This window comes from Otolemur garnettii, unplaced genomic scaffold (genome assembly GCF_000181295.1).
Source record: "Otolemur garnettii isolate 467f Iridium unplaced genomic scaffold, OtoGar3 scaffold00001, whole genome shotgun sequence".
NCBI classification, from domain to species: domain Eukaryota; kingdom Metazoa; phylum Chordata; class Mammalia; order Primates; family Galagidae; genus Otolemur; species Otolemur garnettii.
Genome location: NW_003852396.1, coordinates 25,758,285 through 25,772,394, shown reverse-complemented (window position 1 = coordinate 25,772,394; position 14,110 = coordinate 25,758,285). Strand labels below are relative to the sequence as shown.

The 14,110-nt window shown below is 52.8% G+C and overlaps 1 protein-coding gene across 1 annotated transcript in view; it reads right to left on the bottom strand.

Moving 5' to 3' along the window:
- Positions 1–13,829, bottom strand: part of LOC100945296 (olfactory guanylyl cyclase GC-D-like) — a 36,674-nt gene extending 22,845 nt beyond the window's left edge. The window contains exons 1-7 of the mRNA XM_012803169.1: positions 13,109–13,829; positions 9,643–9,938; positions 7,230–7,584; positions 2,328–2,412; positions 1,561–1,654; positions 1,354–1,476; positions 101–181 (exon numbers count right to left, since the gene is read on the bottom strand). Coding sequence (XP_012658623.1) covers positions 101–181; positions 1,354–1,476; positions 1,561–1,654; positions 2,328–2,412; positions 7,230–7,584; positions 9,643–9,938; positions 13,109–13,829 — 1,755 coding nt within the window. The remainder of the gene's footprint in view (positions 1–100; positions 182–1,353; positions 1,477–1,560; positions 1,655–2,327; positions 2,413–7,229; positions 7,585–9,642; positions 9,939–13,108) is intronic.
- Between the last annotated feature and the right edge of the window lie 281 nt (positions 13,830–14,110).

Here is a 14,110-nt window from a genome sequence, read left to right as displayed (position 1 = left end):
GCCCCCCTCCCCTCCCCACCCATCCCTCTCAGCTCCCCTCCCCTCCCCACCCATCCCTCTCAGCTCTCCTCCCCTTCCCACCCATCCCTGGAAGCTCTACCTTTCTCAGGAGACTGAGGCTGCTGGGGCGCAGGTCAAGGGCCCGGCCCACTTCAAACTTCTTCAGCCACACCCAGTCGCCCTGCCCAAGAAGAACAGGGGAGTTCAGCTGCTGCCGTTCCCTGGCTATGGCAGAGCCTGGTCAGTGGAAGCAGCAGGTAAACTTGTACTCCTGGGGCAGAGCTGACTCCACCACTTTCTAGCTCTATGATCTGGGGTAGCTGACTTCCATTCTCTGAGCCACATGTTCAAAGTCTGTGAAGGGAGGTTGACAGTACCCCCCACATCTCCAGGGCTTATGAGATGGTGGGTATGAAGCCTGCACATTCCCAGCCTGGACGTCAGCTTTGTCCTGCCAGCCCCAGGCACCCATGACACCCCTAACCCTGTGAAGCATTGGGGTGTCTGTGACCCAGGGACTCTAGGGAAAGTGAGCCCTCAGGTCAGGGCCCTGCCTTTGCTGTGGCCTGGCCTAGGGCGGATGTAACTGTGGCCTCCTCTCTCCCATCCGTGATGGGCTTCGCCTCCTCAGGCTCACTGGCAGCCTGTCAGCTAACTCAGAGAAACAGACAAAACACTCTTTGCACATCATTAAAGCCTCTTTTCAGCAGCAAAGAGATGGGATTCCCCAGGGGACAGGTGGAAAGGAGGAGAGTCTCTTGTTGCTTCCTGTAGAAACAATTAGCTGGGTCTGTCAACTGTGAGAGTTGCTGCGTAGGAGAACTGTAACCTCAGTGGACTGTTGAATTTGAGAGTGACAGTACCTGAGAAGTTGTAATGTCCTCAGTAACCTCTGACTTTCCAGATGCCCTGTCGGCTGGTGGCCTGGCCTCTGCCCACAGCTGTCCTGGGCTGGGTGCTGGCCCCACACATCAGGGCCTATGGGAACCCGGCATCTCACCTTGCATGAGCAGGTGGGAGGGTGACCTGGGCTTGTCCCCGGCCACTGAGAAAGGCCCTGGGGAGGAACACTCTGGCAGTGTCCAGGGCCAAGTGCCCTGGAACTGGTTGTTTCCCTGGCTTAGATTGTGAAGCATGCTGGGCTGGCATTGGAAGCCCTGCTTCCCTCTCCCAGCTCTGCTGTGCACTTGGTCAGAGTGACCCAGGAAAGTTGCTCCTACCCAGGCCTCAGTTTCCCATTCTGTAACAAGAGTTGGGCACACAGAGGCCCAAGAGGCTATGGGCTAGCCTCAACTTCTCCAAACTGACTATAGCACCCCCAGGCCTGGGCATGGGGATGGCAGAGGCCCTCACCTGGTACAGGGCCACATTGGTGGGCTCCTGAGTGTCTAGCAAGCTCCTTGCTGACCCTTGAGCCATGGATCTCAGGCTCCCACCATCTGCTGCACTTCTTGACTCACTGTCCATATGCAGCCTCTGGAGGGGATGGGCGTGGTAAGGAGCCCAGAACAGGCCCCAGTCCTCCTCCTCCCCTCCCAGCCTAGCCCCTGCCCCACATACCCATCTGCTTGGGGTATGGATAAAGGTGAGCTCTTGGGCTGTCAGCAGGATCCGGTGAGGGCCCCGTACCAGCCGCAGCTGCCGGATACCCAATCTGAAAGCAAAAGAAAGTGCAGGGCAGTGGGGGATACAAACGTCACCCCCACCTTGGACTGGCTGCTTGGCCCTGTCTCTGACTTAGAGCCCTCCATTTTCTCTCCCTGTTTCCATTTCTGTCTCCCCAGTAATCCCAGCTGGGCACTGTCTCCAGAGAGCCCCTGAGCCTTGGGCTCAGGTCTGGACCCCCAGGGCCTGATGCCCCTGCTAGCCTAAGCCTCAGCATTCCCAAGTTGCCTGGAGCCTCAGGGGTGGCACGGTGAGGGGTAAGAGTGGAAGGCTGCCCCCGTCCAGATGTGCCAAAGCTCACGATGGCCTGGATTCAGGAACACAGAAAAACTTAGACCCAGGGAGGATTGTTTTCAAAGCTGAAGGGCCTTTGGGAATCATCCCAGCCAGCCCCTCATTTTACAGAGGGAAGCCTGAAGCTCAGGGATGGAGTCCTGTCCAAGATTACAGGCTTCCTCCCCCTCAAGTCTCAAATGGACCTTCCGAGGGTCTTGACGAGTCCTGGCCAAGGCTCTAGGATGGGCATGATCACAGAGGGGCCCCAAGTGCCCAGGGTCGAAGGCTGGGAAAGCAGATTTCTAGGGCTGTGCTGGCAGCAGGGAGACCCCTGGTGGGGGGTGGTGCATGGAGAGGCAGAGCCAGGCTCCAGTTCAGAGTCTCACCTGATGAGGCAGCTGAGGGCCCCTCCTGCCAGCACTAGAAGGCTAGCCAGCGCCACCATGGAGAGGCTGTCCAGAGGCTGTGCACCTGCCAGGGAAGGAGGGACAGACTAGAGTCATTACATAACACCACACATTGAGGGCAGGTCTGCAGTCACTCATTCCCTCAGTTCCTCCCTTGGAAATAGGCATGCAGCCCCTGCCCAGCCTCCTCACCAGGGGCAAGGCCCAGAATAGCCCTGTGGATGGTTTGTGACACACAGACAGCGATCCACGGCACTGCTGTCTGTGTCTGCACTTTGGCCTCCCTGCCCCACAGCTCACAGATCCTGCCCAGACCCCATTACAATCCTGATCACATGATGGCCTTTTGTCTGCCCACACGTCAGGCCCTTCCCACTAGACTAAGAGCAGTGGGACAGCAGGGTCTCTGCCTTACTCCTCTTGTCCTCTCACCAGAACTGACACCTGACACAAGTTTGGACAGGGCAGGTGCTGGATAAAAATTGTGACATGGATCCCGTTTGGTGTCCCACTTCTTGTATGCCTCCTGCAACAGGCCACTCACTACCTGCTTTGGCAGTCAGTTTTACTGTGGGATGGCTCTGACGATTAGAAGAGCCCTCTTATAGTGAGTCTAAATCTCCAGCCTCTGTGTCAGGAGTCGGACACAGAGAGGCTGTTTAGGGGCTCTAAACAGGCAAGGTGGGGAGGGCTACTTTACTTGGGCAACCTTAGCACCATCGAGGGCTGATGAGGGGGGAAAATGCCTGGTCCCAGTCTGGAGAGAGAACAGTGACCTCCACCGTCACAGAAGGAAGGGCCATTTCTTCTTCCCTCCTTGACTCTTACCCTGCTTCCCTTTGTTACAGGACAAACTCCGTTCTGCCTGCCCCTCTTGTGATGCCCCAATCTGAATTGAGTCCAGATAATAATAAGAGCAGCACAGCACCACCGTGAAGCATAAATACTTCCTGGTACTTATTTTACGATTGTATATTGCATTGTTCTAGGCACCTATGCTAGGGATGTTATGTATTTCGGTTAGTTATCCCTCCCGATAACTTTTGGAAGAAGCTGTGGTCATGACCATGACTTTGGAGGTAAAGAAACAAAGATTAATTAACTGTGATTGGCAGAGTCTGGTTCAAATCCTGGCTGTTTGGGGCGATGCCCGTAGCTCAGTGAGTAGGGTGCTGGCCACATATACCCAGGCTGGTGGGTTCAAACCCAGCCCGACTCAGCTAAAACAACAATGACAATTGCAGCAAAAATAATAGCCGTGGCTCAGTGCCAATAGCACAGTGGTTATAGCACTGGCCACATGCACCGAGGCCGGCAGGCTCAAACCCAGCCCGGGGCCAGCTAAACACCAACAACTGCAACAACAACAACAAAAAGTAGCCAGGCATTGTGGCGGGCACGTGTAGTCCCAGCTATTTGGGAGACTAAGGCTAGAGAATTGCTTGAGCCCAAGAGTTTGAAGTTGCTGTGAGCTGTGATGGCACAGCACTCTACCCAGGGTGACAGCTTGAGATTGTCTCAAAAAAAAAAAAAAACCCTGGAAGTTTGGCTGTGGCATCCTGCCTCTCACCCAGGGCTTATAGGAAGACTGGAGTCAAGTTCCAGAGGAAGAGAGGGGACAAGCCATAGGACATGAGATGGAGAAGCACCCCAGACCTACAAACAGCAAACACAGAGGCTGGGAAGCAGAAACATGGGGCTACATTCCAGGAACAGCTAAAAGGCCAGGGCAGCAGGGCAGAGCATGTGTAAGGCATGAGTGCAGGCAGGTGACAGGGGACAGTGCCCAAGAAGTCCACTATGAGGACTTTGGCTCTTCTCTAAGTGAAGTGGGAGGCTCTGCAGATGTGAGTGGAGCAGTAGCAGATCTGATCATGTCTTGGAAGGGTCAGGTCAAAGGCAGGACGCAGGAAGGCCTTGCAGAGACTGCTGCTCTAGCTAATGAGAGGGAACCGCGCCTGGGTGAGGGTACAGGCAGTGGAGTGGTGGGCTGTGCTCTGGGCTTGGGCAGGTGCTAAACAAGGAGCCCACAGTGTGTGCTGCTAGACTAGTGTGGGGGTGCAGAGCTTTGGGGGTGTTCTCCTTACCTAGGGGGAGGACTGTTTGGAGCAGGCTGGGGGCCATCAGGAGTTTGGCTTCAGGCTCATTGACTTGAGATGCCTGCTAGACATCCAAATGGAAATGTTGGGTAAGGAGCTGGACATATGTGTTAGAAAGAGAGAACAAGGCCTGGTGCCAATTTGGAAGCCACGGAATGAACAGGACCCCAGAGGAGTGAGTGTAGGAGAGAGAGAACAAGAGTTCAAAAGTGCTCAGCCAGAGGAGCTGATGGGAATAGGCTAGGGGGCCCTGGGGGACCCTGGCAAGGGGCAGGCTACGGGGAGGAAGGAGCAGTCAGACCCCTGGTCAAGGGACTCGGTCACAGGGGTCACTGGTGACCTCAGTGTGAGTGTTCATGTCAAGGAGGGGTGGGAGAGAGTCAATGGGAGGAGCCGTTCAGTCCAGCAAGTATAAACAGCTATCTCAAGGCGTTTTATTATAAAGGAGGAGATGAGAAATGAGCAAAGACCAAAAAGAAGTGTGTAAGTGCATCTCTAAGCTCCAGCGTTCCAAGACAAGAAACCCTTAGCGAAAACAAAGGCAGCGGCGAATTCTCTTATCAATACAACACCAAGACACAGGGAGTCAGAGAATCCAGCCCAGGATGGGTGTATCCCCCGACTTCCCCCTGCCACATCTTCCCATAGGAAAAGCTTGACTCATCCCTGGGCTCCTAAGTGCCACCTGGGGGAGTGGATCTCATTGAGGAAACATGACCCAAGTAGCCCCTTCTAAAAGTATGAAAGTATAGGGCCTGCCCCTGGGGATAAGCAGCTGGGGATGCTAGGTCTTTATTCCTATTTACAGATGAGAAATGGAGGCCCAGAGAGCGTAAGCAACTTGCCCCGAGGTCACACAGCTAGTGAGCAGCAGTGTTGAGCTGCAATCCTAAGTATGTTGGTCTCAAAGCCCCTGCTTTCTGGTCTCTCAATCATGTTACCTGACTAGCTGTATTTGTGCTAACTATGGTAGTCCTGAGTTAGAATCTGAGGGGCCAGAGCAGCAGATCTGATCATGTCTTCAAAGGATGAGGCCAAGGGTATACAGGGAGGCCATGGGGAGACTGCTGCCCTAGCCAGTGAGGGAGGACGGGGTCTGGACAAGTATGCAGGCAGTGGAATATTGGAGAAGACAAATTCCAAGGTTGGTGCTGCTGCTCAGGGTCCTTCCACCTCTGATGCCCCCTCTTAGGGCCCTGTCCACCTGCCTTTACTCTCTTTCTCCTTCCATCTTAGGTCCTGAGAGTGGCCATGAATCTTCTCCACCATCACCTCAATTCTCAGCACTGACTTTAGCACACAGTGGACACCCTATATGTGTTTGCTGATTGGCTTATTAAATGAGTTTGTTAAAATCTACCATAGGGTGAAGTCCACAAGCCAGGACTGATAAAGGGGAGCTGTAAAGATCTCTGGGCTTGACCTGCCTCTGGCTGTCCCTGGCATGGCTCCGATTATGCTGTGCGGTGATGCCTCTGGCTGGCCTGTATTTGCCACCAGACCAATGCCCCTGGAGAGCAGAGCCTGGGTCTGGTCTTTAAGAGCGCCAGCTCCACAAGGCAGGGACACTGCTTCATTCACTCCCATTCCCTCAGGGCTGAGCACAGCTCCTGGGGCAGTAGGTCTTCCATCAATATTTGTGGAAGAAAAGAGGAACAAATGAATGCTTTAGTCAAGGCTTCTTCAAGGTTCTCCCTTTCCAGAGACACTTCTTAGCACTTCATGTAGTCCGGGGACAGTTCTGGTCCTCCCCAGCACTGCACAGGCATTCCATGAACATGATGCACTGCCCCCAGGGGAATTTGGGGGCGCAAGGAGGGGCCCCAACCTTAACTACAGAGCCAGCCTCGAAGGACAAATAGGAGTCAGCCAGGCAAGGCTGAGTGGTGTTGGGGGTGTCAGGGACAGGAAAATGCTCATGTCATCACAGACAAGAAAGTGGTGTGTGTTTAGGGAAACACGAGGAGTTGGTCATATCCATAGAGCAGTGTCGAGAAAATGGCAGAGCCTGGGTCAGGAGGAGGATGAGGAGGCTTAGGGGAGGGCAGAGCCATCAGCAAGCCTGGCACATCTGAGTTTTCCCACCAGTGATGGTCATGGTAACTAAGTGGGCCTCAGGAACGTGCGTGCACTTGTTTATACACAGTGTGTGAGCATCTCTACGTACCTACACCTGTACATGTCAGTGCAACTTCATCACAGGTGATACTCTGGATGGATGAATGATAGAAATCAGACCTGTCGTGCCTCCATGTCTCACACTTCCTAGTGTCGTGAGGAAAAGGAATCCTGCACTTGGAATCTATTGGCATGATTTCAGCCACCGCCTCCCTGTGTGACCTTGGGAAGTCACCAGATCTTTTTGAGCATTACTTTTCTACTGGCGCCCACAAAAGGTAACAGCCTCGTCACAAAGCCATGATGAAGCATAGGAGAGCTGAGAGATGGGAGGTGCTCTGGAGGTGCTCTAGCCCTGCTCAACTGAGGGGAGATAGCACTAGTTCAGTCTTCTCAGTGAAGCGTCAAAGTCCCTTCTCTGCACCTGCTCCTGGATGGATGGACGCATGACGGATGCATAGATAGATGGATGAATAGCATGGGTAGATGATGAATGGATTGATCAATGCGTGGTTGGATGATAGATGATTGATGATGAATAAATGGATGAATGAATGGGTAAATGATGGGTGGACTGATAGATAGATGGGTGGGTGAATGGCTGATGGATGCATGGATAGATGGATGGATGGATGGGTGAATGGGTGGATGGATGATGATTTACCTCTTATGCACAGCATGTTGGAGTCAAACCAGCAGCTCGAGTCATGGGATGGAGGGGCTCCTCCTGGAAAGTGTATAGCCCTACCCAGGGGCTGCACTCGCCACGTGCCTGTGTCCAGGGTGTGAGTGGGGACAAGCTGACTTCCTTGACCATCTGTGTCCAGGATGATGTACTGGGCCAGCCTCCTCCCTTTCTCATCTGTCCGAATTCTCTGGCTAAAGCCGGCCACATCCAGAGACCCTATGTGGTCTCCTAAGTGAGTCCCCAAGGGCCTTGCCCCATGGCTTTCAGAGCGGTTCAGGGCATGGGCCAGCAGGACAACAGCATCATAGATGGTCCCAAAGAGTGGAGATACCTATGGAAGAGAAGCTTCCTCAGTTCCATGGCACAGGGCCCCCAAGCATCTCCAAGTCCTGGCCCTTACAGGACCTTACAGGACCTTACAGGACCTCAGCAGGTTCACAGCCCCCACAGCCACGACCATAGAGCTACCACCGATCCCAATGTCTTGCAGACATCTCAAACTTAATATGTCCAAAGCAAAGGTCCTGGTTCTAGGAGATTCTGCCACACTGAACCTCATCCTCCCCACCTCCCCGCACTTTAGGAAGTGGAACTCCCCTAATCAGTTTCTCAAGCTGAAAACTGAGGCTTGACCCCGACTCCTTTCTCTCTTTCAGTTCATCATCAAGTTTTGGGGGCTTTATTTCAGAATTTGTCCCCATCTGAACCCCTACTCCTGCCAGCTGGGTCTGAGCCCCCACTGCTCACCTAGACCACACAGGGCCTCCTAAGGGATTCCTTGCTTCCTCTGGCCCCTTCAAGCTATTCCTCATAAAGCAACAAAAGTGACTTTTTTAAATGTATAAACCAAATCAGTTCTTACTTAAAGCCCACTGGTGGTCTCCATTTGACTTCCTATAAGTGCAGATTTCTCCTGGCCTATAGTGCCCCACATGCTCAGGCCCCAAGCCCATCTCATCTGTCCCCCCATCACCTGTGACAGTCCAGCCACTCCACACTCTCTCCTGCCTGTTACTCCAGCAAGTGGCGCTCCCTCTGCACAAGGCCTTTGCACTGCTGCTGCCCCTGCCTGGCTGCTTTTCACCCAGATCCTCAGCTGGCTGCCCCCTTACCATTCTGATCTCAGCTCAGGGGCCAATGTCTCAGAGAGCGCTTCCCTGCCCATCTCTCTCTCATTGCTCGTTACTCCATTCTGGCCACTCTCTGCCACTGTTTCCTGTTCTAGTCCCTTGGTAGCATTATCACTACATGAATTTAGTTATCCGATGACCTGGTTATTGTCTGTATCCCCCTAACAGAATGGAAGCTCCTTGAAGTCCAGGTCTGTCTTGCTCATCACCAGGTCTGTGACACCAGGCATGGTGGCACATGAAAGGGACTCAGTCCACATCTGTCAGATGAATGACTGATCGAATGAATCTCCATCAGCATCTGCATCCCTGTCACCACCACCAGACACTACTGCCTTCTTATGACCAAGAAGCAGAACTGCCAAGGGAGACTTGAGTTCAGCTGAGTCCCATCCGCCTAACCCAGGCCAGCAGCCACACCCCCTGCCACAAACACTCCCCAGATTCCTGGCAGTGACTTCAGAGACTCTTCCCCTCTCCCCAGCTCTCCGCACTCCCAACACTTTCTCCTTTATCATTAGCTAATGGACACAGAGCCAGGAGAGGAAGAATGTCTGCAAGAGAAAGACCATCTGCGCCGGAAATGAGAATGACAGAGATCCAAAGAGCTGGGGATAAAAAAAAATAGCAGCAAAAGAGACACAGAAAATGACATGGCAGGTCAAAAGGGTGAGTGAAGCCAGGAAGAAGAGAGACAGAGAGACATAGACACGCAGTAGTCTCCCCTACTCTGTGATCGCCCTTTCTGCAATTTCTGCTACTCACGGTCAACCGTGGCCTGAAAATATTCAGATATTTTGAGAGAGAAAGACCCAATTCACATAACTTTTATTACAGTCTATTGTTACAATTGTTCCATTTTATTATTAGTCATTGTTAACCTCTTACCGTGTTTGATTTATAAGTTAGACTTTATCACGGGTACCTATGTATAGGAAAATTGTAGTACATATAAGGGTTCAGTGTTATTAGTGGTTTTAGGTATCCACTGGGAGTCCTGGAACATATCCCTGTAGATAAGGGGGAAATACTGTATACATACCTATGACACATACAGTACACATACTTGTGAGAGAGCAAGAGAGAAAGAGAGAGAGAGAGAGATTGACTATACCGAGGGACTAGGCAGAAAGATATTTTGTCAGAAAGAGACAGGCCCTGTGCCCACAGTGAAGGAGGGCCTGGCATGGGTGAGAAGCGCATGCACATCTGTCCATGTCCTACCCTCAGGGCATTGGGGGGGGTCTGCAGGGACCTACCTGGTCTGGCTCCAGGTGGGAAGCCATCTCTCCACCCACCCTGGCAGCAGTAAAGGCATCCTCTGCAGGGCTGGATTCCAGGCTGATGGTGAGCACTGCATCATAGGCCTTCTGCAGGGGCCCACCAGCACCCAGGGCTGGGTAGGAGCGGTTGCGGTAGGGCAGGGCAAAAAGCAGCGTGTCGTAGGGCAGGAAGACCACCCTCCCGTCTGCCAGGCCTTCAGCCCATGCATGGCTCAGCAGGGCGGTCTGCTCTGAGCCTCCCAACAGCGCTGAGTGCATGCACAGCACCACAACTGGGGGCAGAGATAGCAAGGTCAGCTTTGCAGCCCCAGCTCCCCCGGGGTCTTCCCTGAAGCCCAGAGTTCTGAGGCCCTGGAAGAGCTTGAAATTCTCAGACATTGGGCTGAGAAAGGTGGTCTGCACCCCACCCCCCATAACAATAACAGCCAATGTGGACTCCATCTGTTGAAAAATATCCCTTTAACGGAGGATAGATTTGTATCAATATGGTCCTCCCAGCCTTCCCACCCAATAATTTTGATCAACTTCTCTACCCCTACCTCTACCCTGGCCCCGGACAATTGCAAATAGATATTCACAGCTTTCTAGGTGTTGTCCTGAAGTAATTTCCCAAATATTTAGTCATCCAGTAGTACGGAGCACTAAGAAGTATGTTTGCCATTATCTCTGCTTTTCTGGATGAGGAAATTGGCGCACTGAGAGGTTTGGGAGTTACCGAGGATATAAACCATCAGGGTGGGAGGGCTTGGATTTGAACCCAGGCAGGCTGGCTCCCAGTTTGTAATGCTTTTTTTTTTCTTGTTTGAGAGTTTACTTTTAATTGAGATAATCACTATTTGGAGATAAATTGAGGTAAAACCCATTATTTTAAAAAAAGTGTACAATCCAGTGGTTTTAGTGTATTCACAAAGTTGTGTAAGCACCATCACCATTTAATTCTAGAACATTTTTACCACCCCACAAAGAAATCCTGTACCCATTAGCAGTCATTCCCAATTCCTCCTCCCTCTCCTGAACCCCAAACTCTAATCTACTTGTCCTTATGGCTTTGCCTATTCTGGATACTTCTTACAAATGGACTCATACAGTATGTGGTCCTTCATGTCTGGCTTCTTAGAGGAACGTTTTCCAGGCTCAGCCTTATCGCAGGTGTCAGTATTTCATGGCTGCATAACATTTTCCTGCCTGGTAGACCATGTTTTGCTTATTGTCATCAGATCGTAGTCTTAACTGAGGCCATCCTCAAGGTCTAAGTCAATGTGGGTACATTTGCTTTTCCCTTTAGTAAAAGAAACAGCTATGGATCACAAAGCATCTAATTTTATCCCCAGGCTCCAGGACAGAAGGGAGCCACTGCTCCAGCCACACTGGACCTCTACATCTTTTCTCCCTTCCTGGCCTGGGTCCCACTGCAATGAAAGGCTGCCATTTGTAATGGACTGGCCCAGGTTCCTACTGCAACCCTTTATCCAGAAAACTTAGAAAAATGGATCCACCCAGAAAGGCTGAGGGTCTCCTTGTCGGAGCCTGAGACCCTCATCACATGGAGTCTGGAGCCTGGAGTCCTGGCTTTGGCTGAGCCCCTGGGTGGCTGTGCTGTGTGGACCATGAGCCATGGACCACTCCCTCCATATCCTGGATATTGGGGAGGCCCTCAGAAAGAGACCCACTAGGACAGGATAGGAACAGAACCAAGGCGGGTGTCCTATCTGCCGCTGCTGGTCAGTTTCTTGCAGAATGCCCCCGGTTCTCTTAGGAGCTGGACACCCTGTTCTGTGTTTGGCCACAAGGGGGTGCTGATCCACATGGCTGGGGAGGAAGGCCCTAGCTGGAGAGCCAGTTTCAGGTGTGCTCACTGTGCACAGGCGCTGTTCTCAGCCCTGCTCTGCGATCCTATCTTCATAAGCCTACAACTTTGGCTTGATCAGCCTTGAGTCATCGATGAAGAAACAGAGAGGTTTGGTGACTTGCATGAGGTCACATAGCGGGGCGAGGGGACTGCAGCGGAGCGAGGGGGCTGCAGATTACTCTGGTAATCTGACTCCAGAGAATTTGCCCCTCACCACTCTGCCTTCTGGCTCCCGGATGCCAGCGCTTTGACTGGAACGCAATCCCCTGCAGCTGGGGTGCAATTGTCTGTGGTCCCAACCGCTGCTGCCACGCACCTGCCACGTGGAACAGAACAATTCCCCATGCTTCTAGTCCTATTAGCTGCTAACTCCACTCCTTTGCACTAGCTGGTCACTGCCTGAAGTGCCTTTTCCCTCAACTCCATTCTGCCATCAGCTTCTCACTGTCAGCCTCTGCCTTGTCCTGCCCTCATGTCACCTTCTTTGCAAAGTCCTTCCCACCCCCAAGCAGATTGGCTCCCTCAGACTCTGGGGTCCTCCGTTCCCTATGTAGACACCCCCCCCACACCAGATGTGGGCTCCTCATGGCTGAGGCCCAGCCAGATCCTCCACATGTCCCCTAAGCTGGCCAAAATCAGGCAGACTGTGCTCACAGTAAGAAACACATGGACCTTGAAATACTCACAAAACCTGAGTACACTGAAAGGAAGTTTCACAGAACCACACTTACCCTTGGTCCCTGCAAGGAACTCTCATACTTACTAGTTTTATTCCATTCTATTTTAATTTATTCTACTCAATTCTATTCTCTATCTTTTTCTGTTCCACTCTCTTGCTTTCTTGGTAATGGTAGTCTTGATTCACCAAATTGATTTCTTGATCTAAATGGACAACAACCCACAGGGTCTTATCCCTAAAACCCCTGCTGCCTTCTAGGTGCTACACCTCCCCTCCTTTCTCTGGCTAACTAGTTCCTTAAGAAGGCTCTGAGAAGCCTCTTTAGACCCCCCAAGGCCTACTCCATCTCTCCTCTGGCTCTCAGGCCTCTGCTCCCTGGATGGCCTCAACCTCTCTGTCATAGCCACCTGCTTAGACTCCTATCTCCCTGCTACATAGTCATCCTCTGAAGACCAGCTTCTGTGACTGCCCTGTTCACTATGGCAACCAACAACCAGCATGAGAGATGCCTGATAAATAAAGGAAGCCATTAATCAATCAATCAACAAATCTGTGATGGTTTTGACTCCAACGCCACAAAACTGAGAACGCTTCTAACTCCCTTCCTGGGTTCAAGCACTGCTGGACTTTCATTCCCTTCATTTCACCAGGCCATGACTAAGGATGCTCTTTGCCCCCACTCCACTACCCATACTTGAATCAGAGCTGAAAATCCAGCCGCATTGCTGGCCAGCTGTGTAACTTGGGCCAGTTACTTACCTGTCTGAGGTGAAAAATAGAAACTTCAGCAGGCCTAGCTCATAGGACTGTTGTGAGGTTAAAGGCAGGGCCACTGCCAGGTGCTCAGGAGCTCCCACAGGTAGCCACATGCAGTTCAGGCTGCCCGTAGGAGGAAGACACCTGAGTGTACTTACGTTTCAGGCCGTCCACGCTGCAGAGCTGCTTCAGGACCTCCACAGCCCCCTGTTCCCCAGGTCCCAAAGAGGTCACCAGCCCCACAGGCAGCCCATGGATCCTGAAGGTTGTGGCCAGCTGTTGGGCTGTGGCCACCCAGGTGTCCTGGTGAGAGGATACAATGGCCAGGCGAGCCCAGCCGAAGTATCTAATGATGGACAGCAGCACCTGGGCAGCAGAAGGCAAGGTGAGTGCCAATTCTCCTCCTCCCTCTGGAGCACCACATGCCCAGGAAAAGAGGGTCTTGCCCCAGCTTTGAGCCAGCAGGGCTGCCGCTGGGCAGTAGCCAGGATTGACAGGGCCCACAAAAGCAGCTACGGTGTTCCTGTGGGCCAGGAATGTGGCCAGGGCATGAGGGGTGTCACAGGCAGTGGGGAGGACCACAGAAGCCAGCCGCGAGCTCAGCAACAGTGAGGGGTCCTGGTTGGCTTGGTCCACAGCTAGCTGGGCAGCCACTCTGGGGAGGGCCTGGGCAAAGATGGCATCACAGTCCCAGGGACCCAGCACCGCTATAGTGAAGGTCTCTGCTCCCCAGGCTGCTTGGGAGAGCGAGCCAGCCCACAGGAGGACACCCCTAACCACCACAGAGAGAAGTGGTGGGGAAGGGGCTTTCCTTGGATGACTGAGAGTAGAACCCCACGGGCCCTGGCAGGGTAGGGTGGTCCTCCTGTACAGCAGCATCCCGTCCCTATCTTCAGGGGGTAAGCCCCCCTGTAGTCCTGGGAAAAAAGGGGATAAGGACATGATTTTCTTTCTAGCAATTTCTGCCAGTGCTTCCTGTGTGAGTGTGCGGCAGACAGCCCTCTCAGAACCTCGGTCAGCCCTCTGATAAGATGAGGGACTTGGATCCATGATCTCTAAAAGCCCACAGCTTTGGGGGCCTACTCTCTCCCCAAGACTGGCTCTCAGCCTTGTGAGGCCAAAGTGAAGCTCCGGGCTGGAGTTTCGCCCCTTGGTGTGAG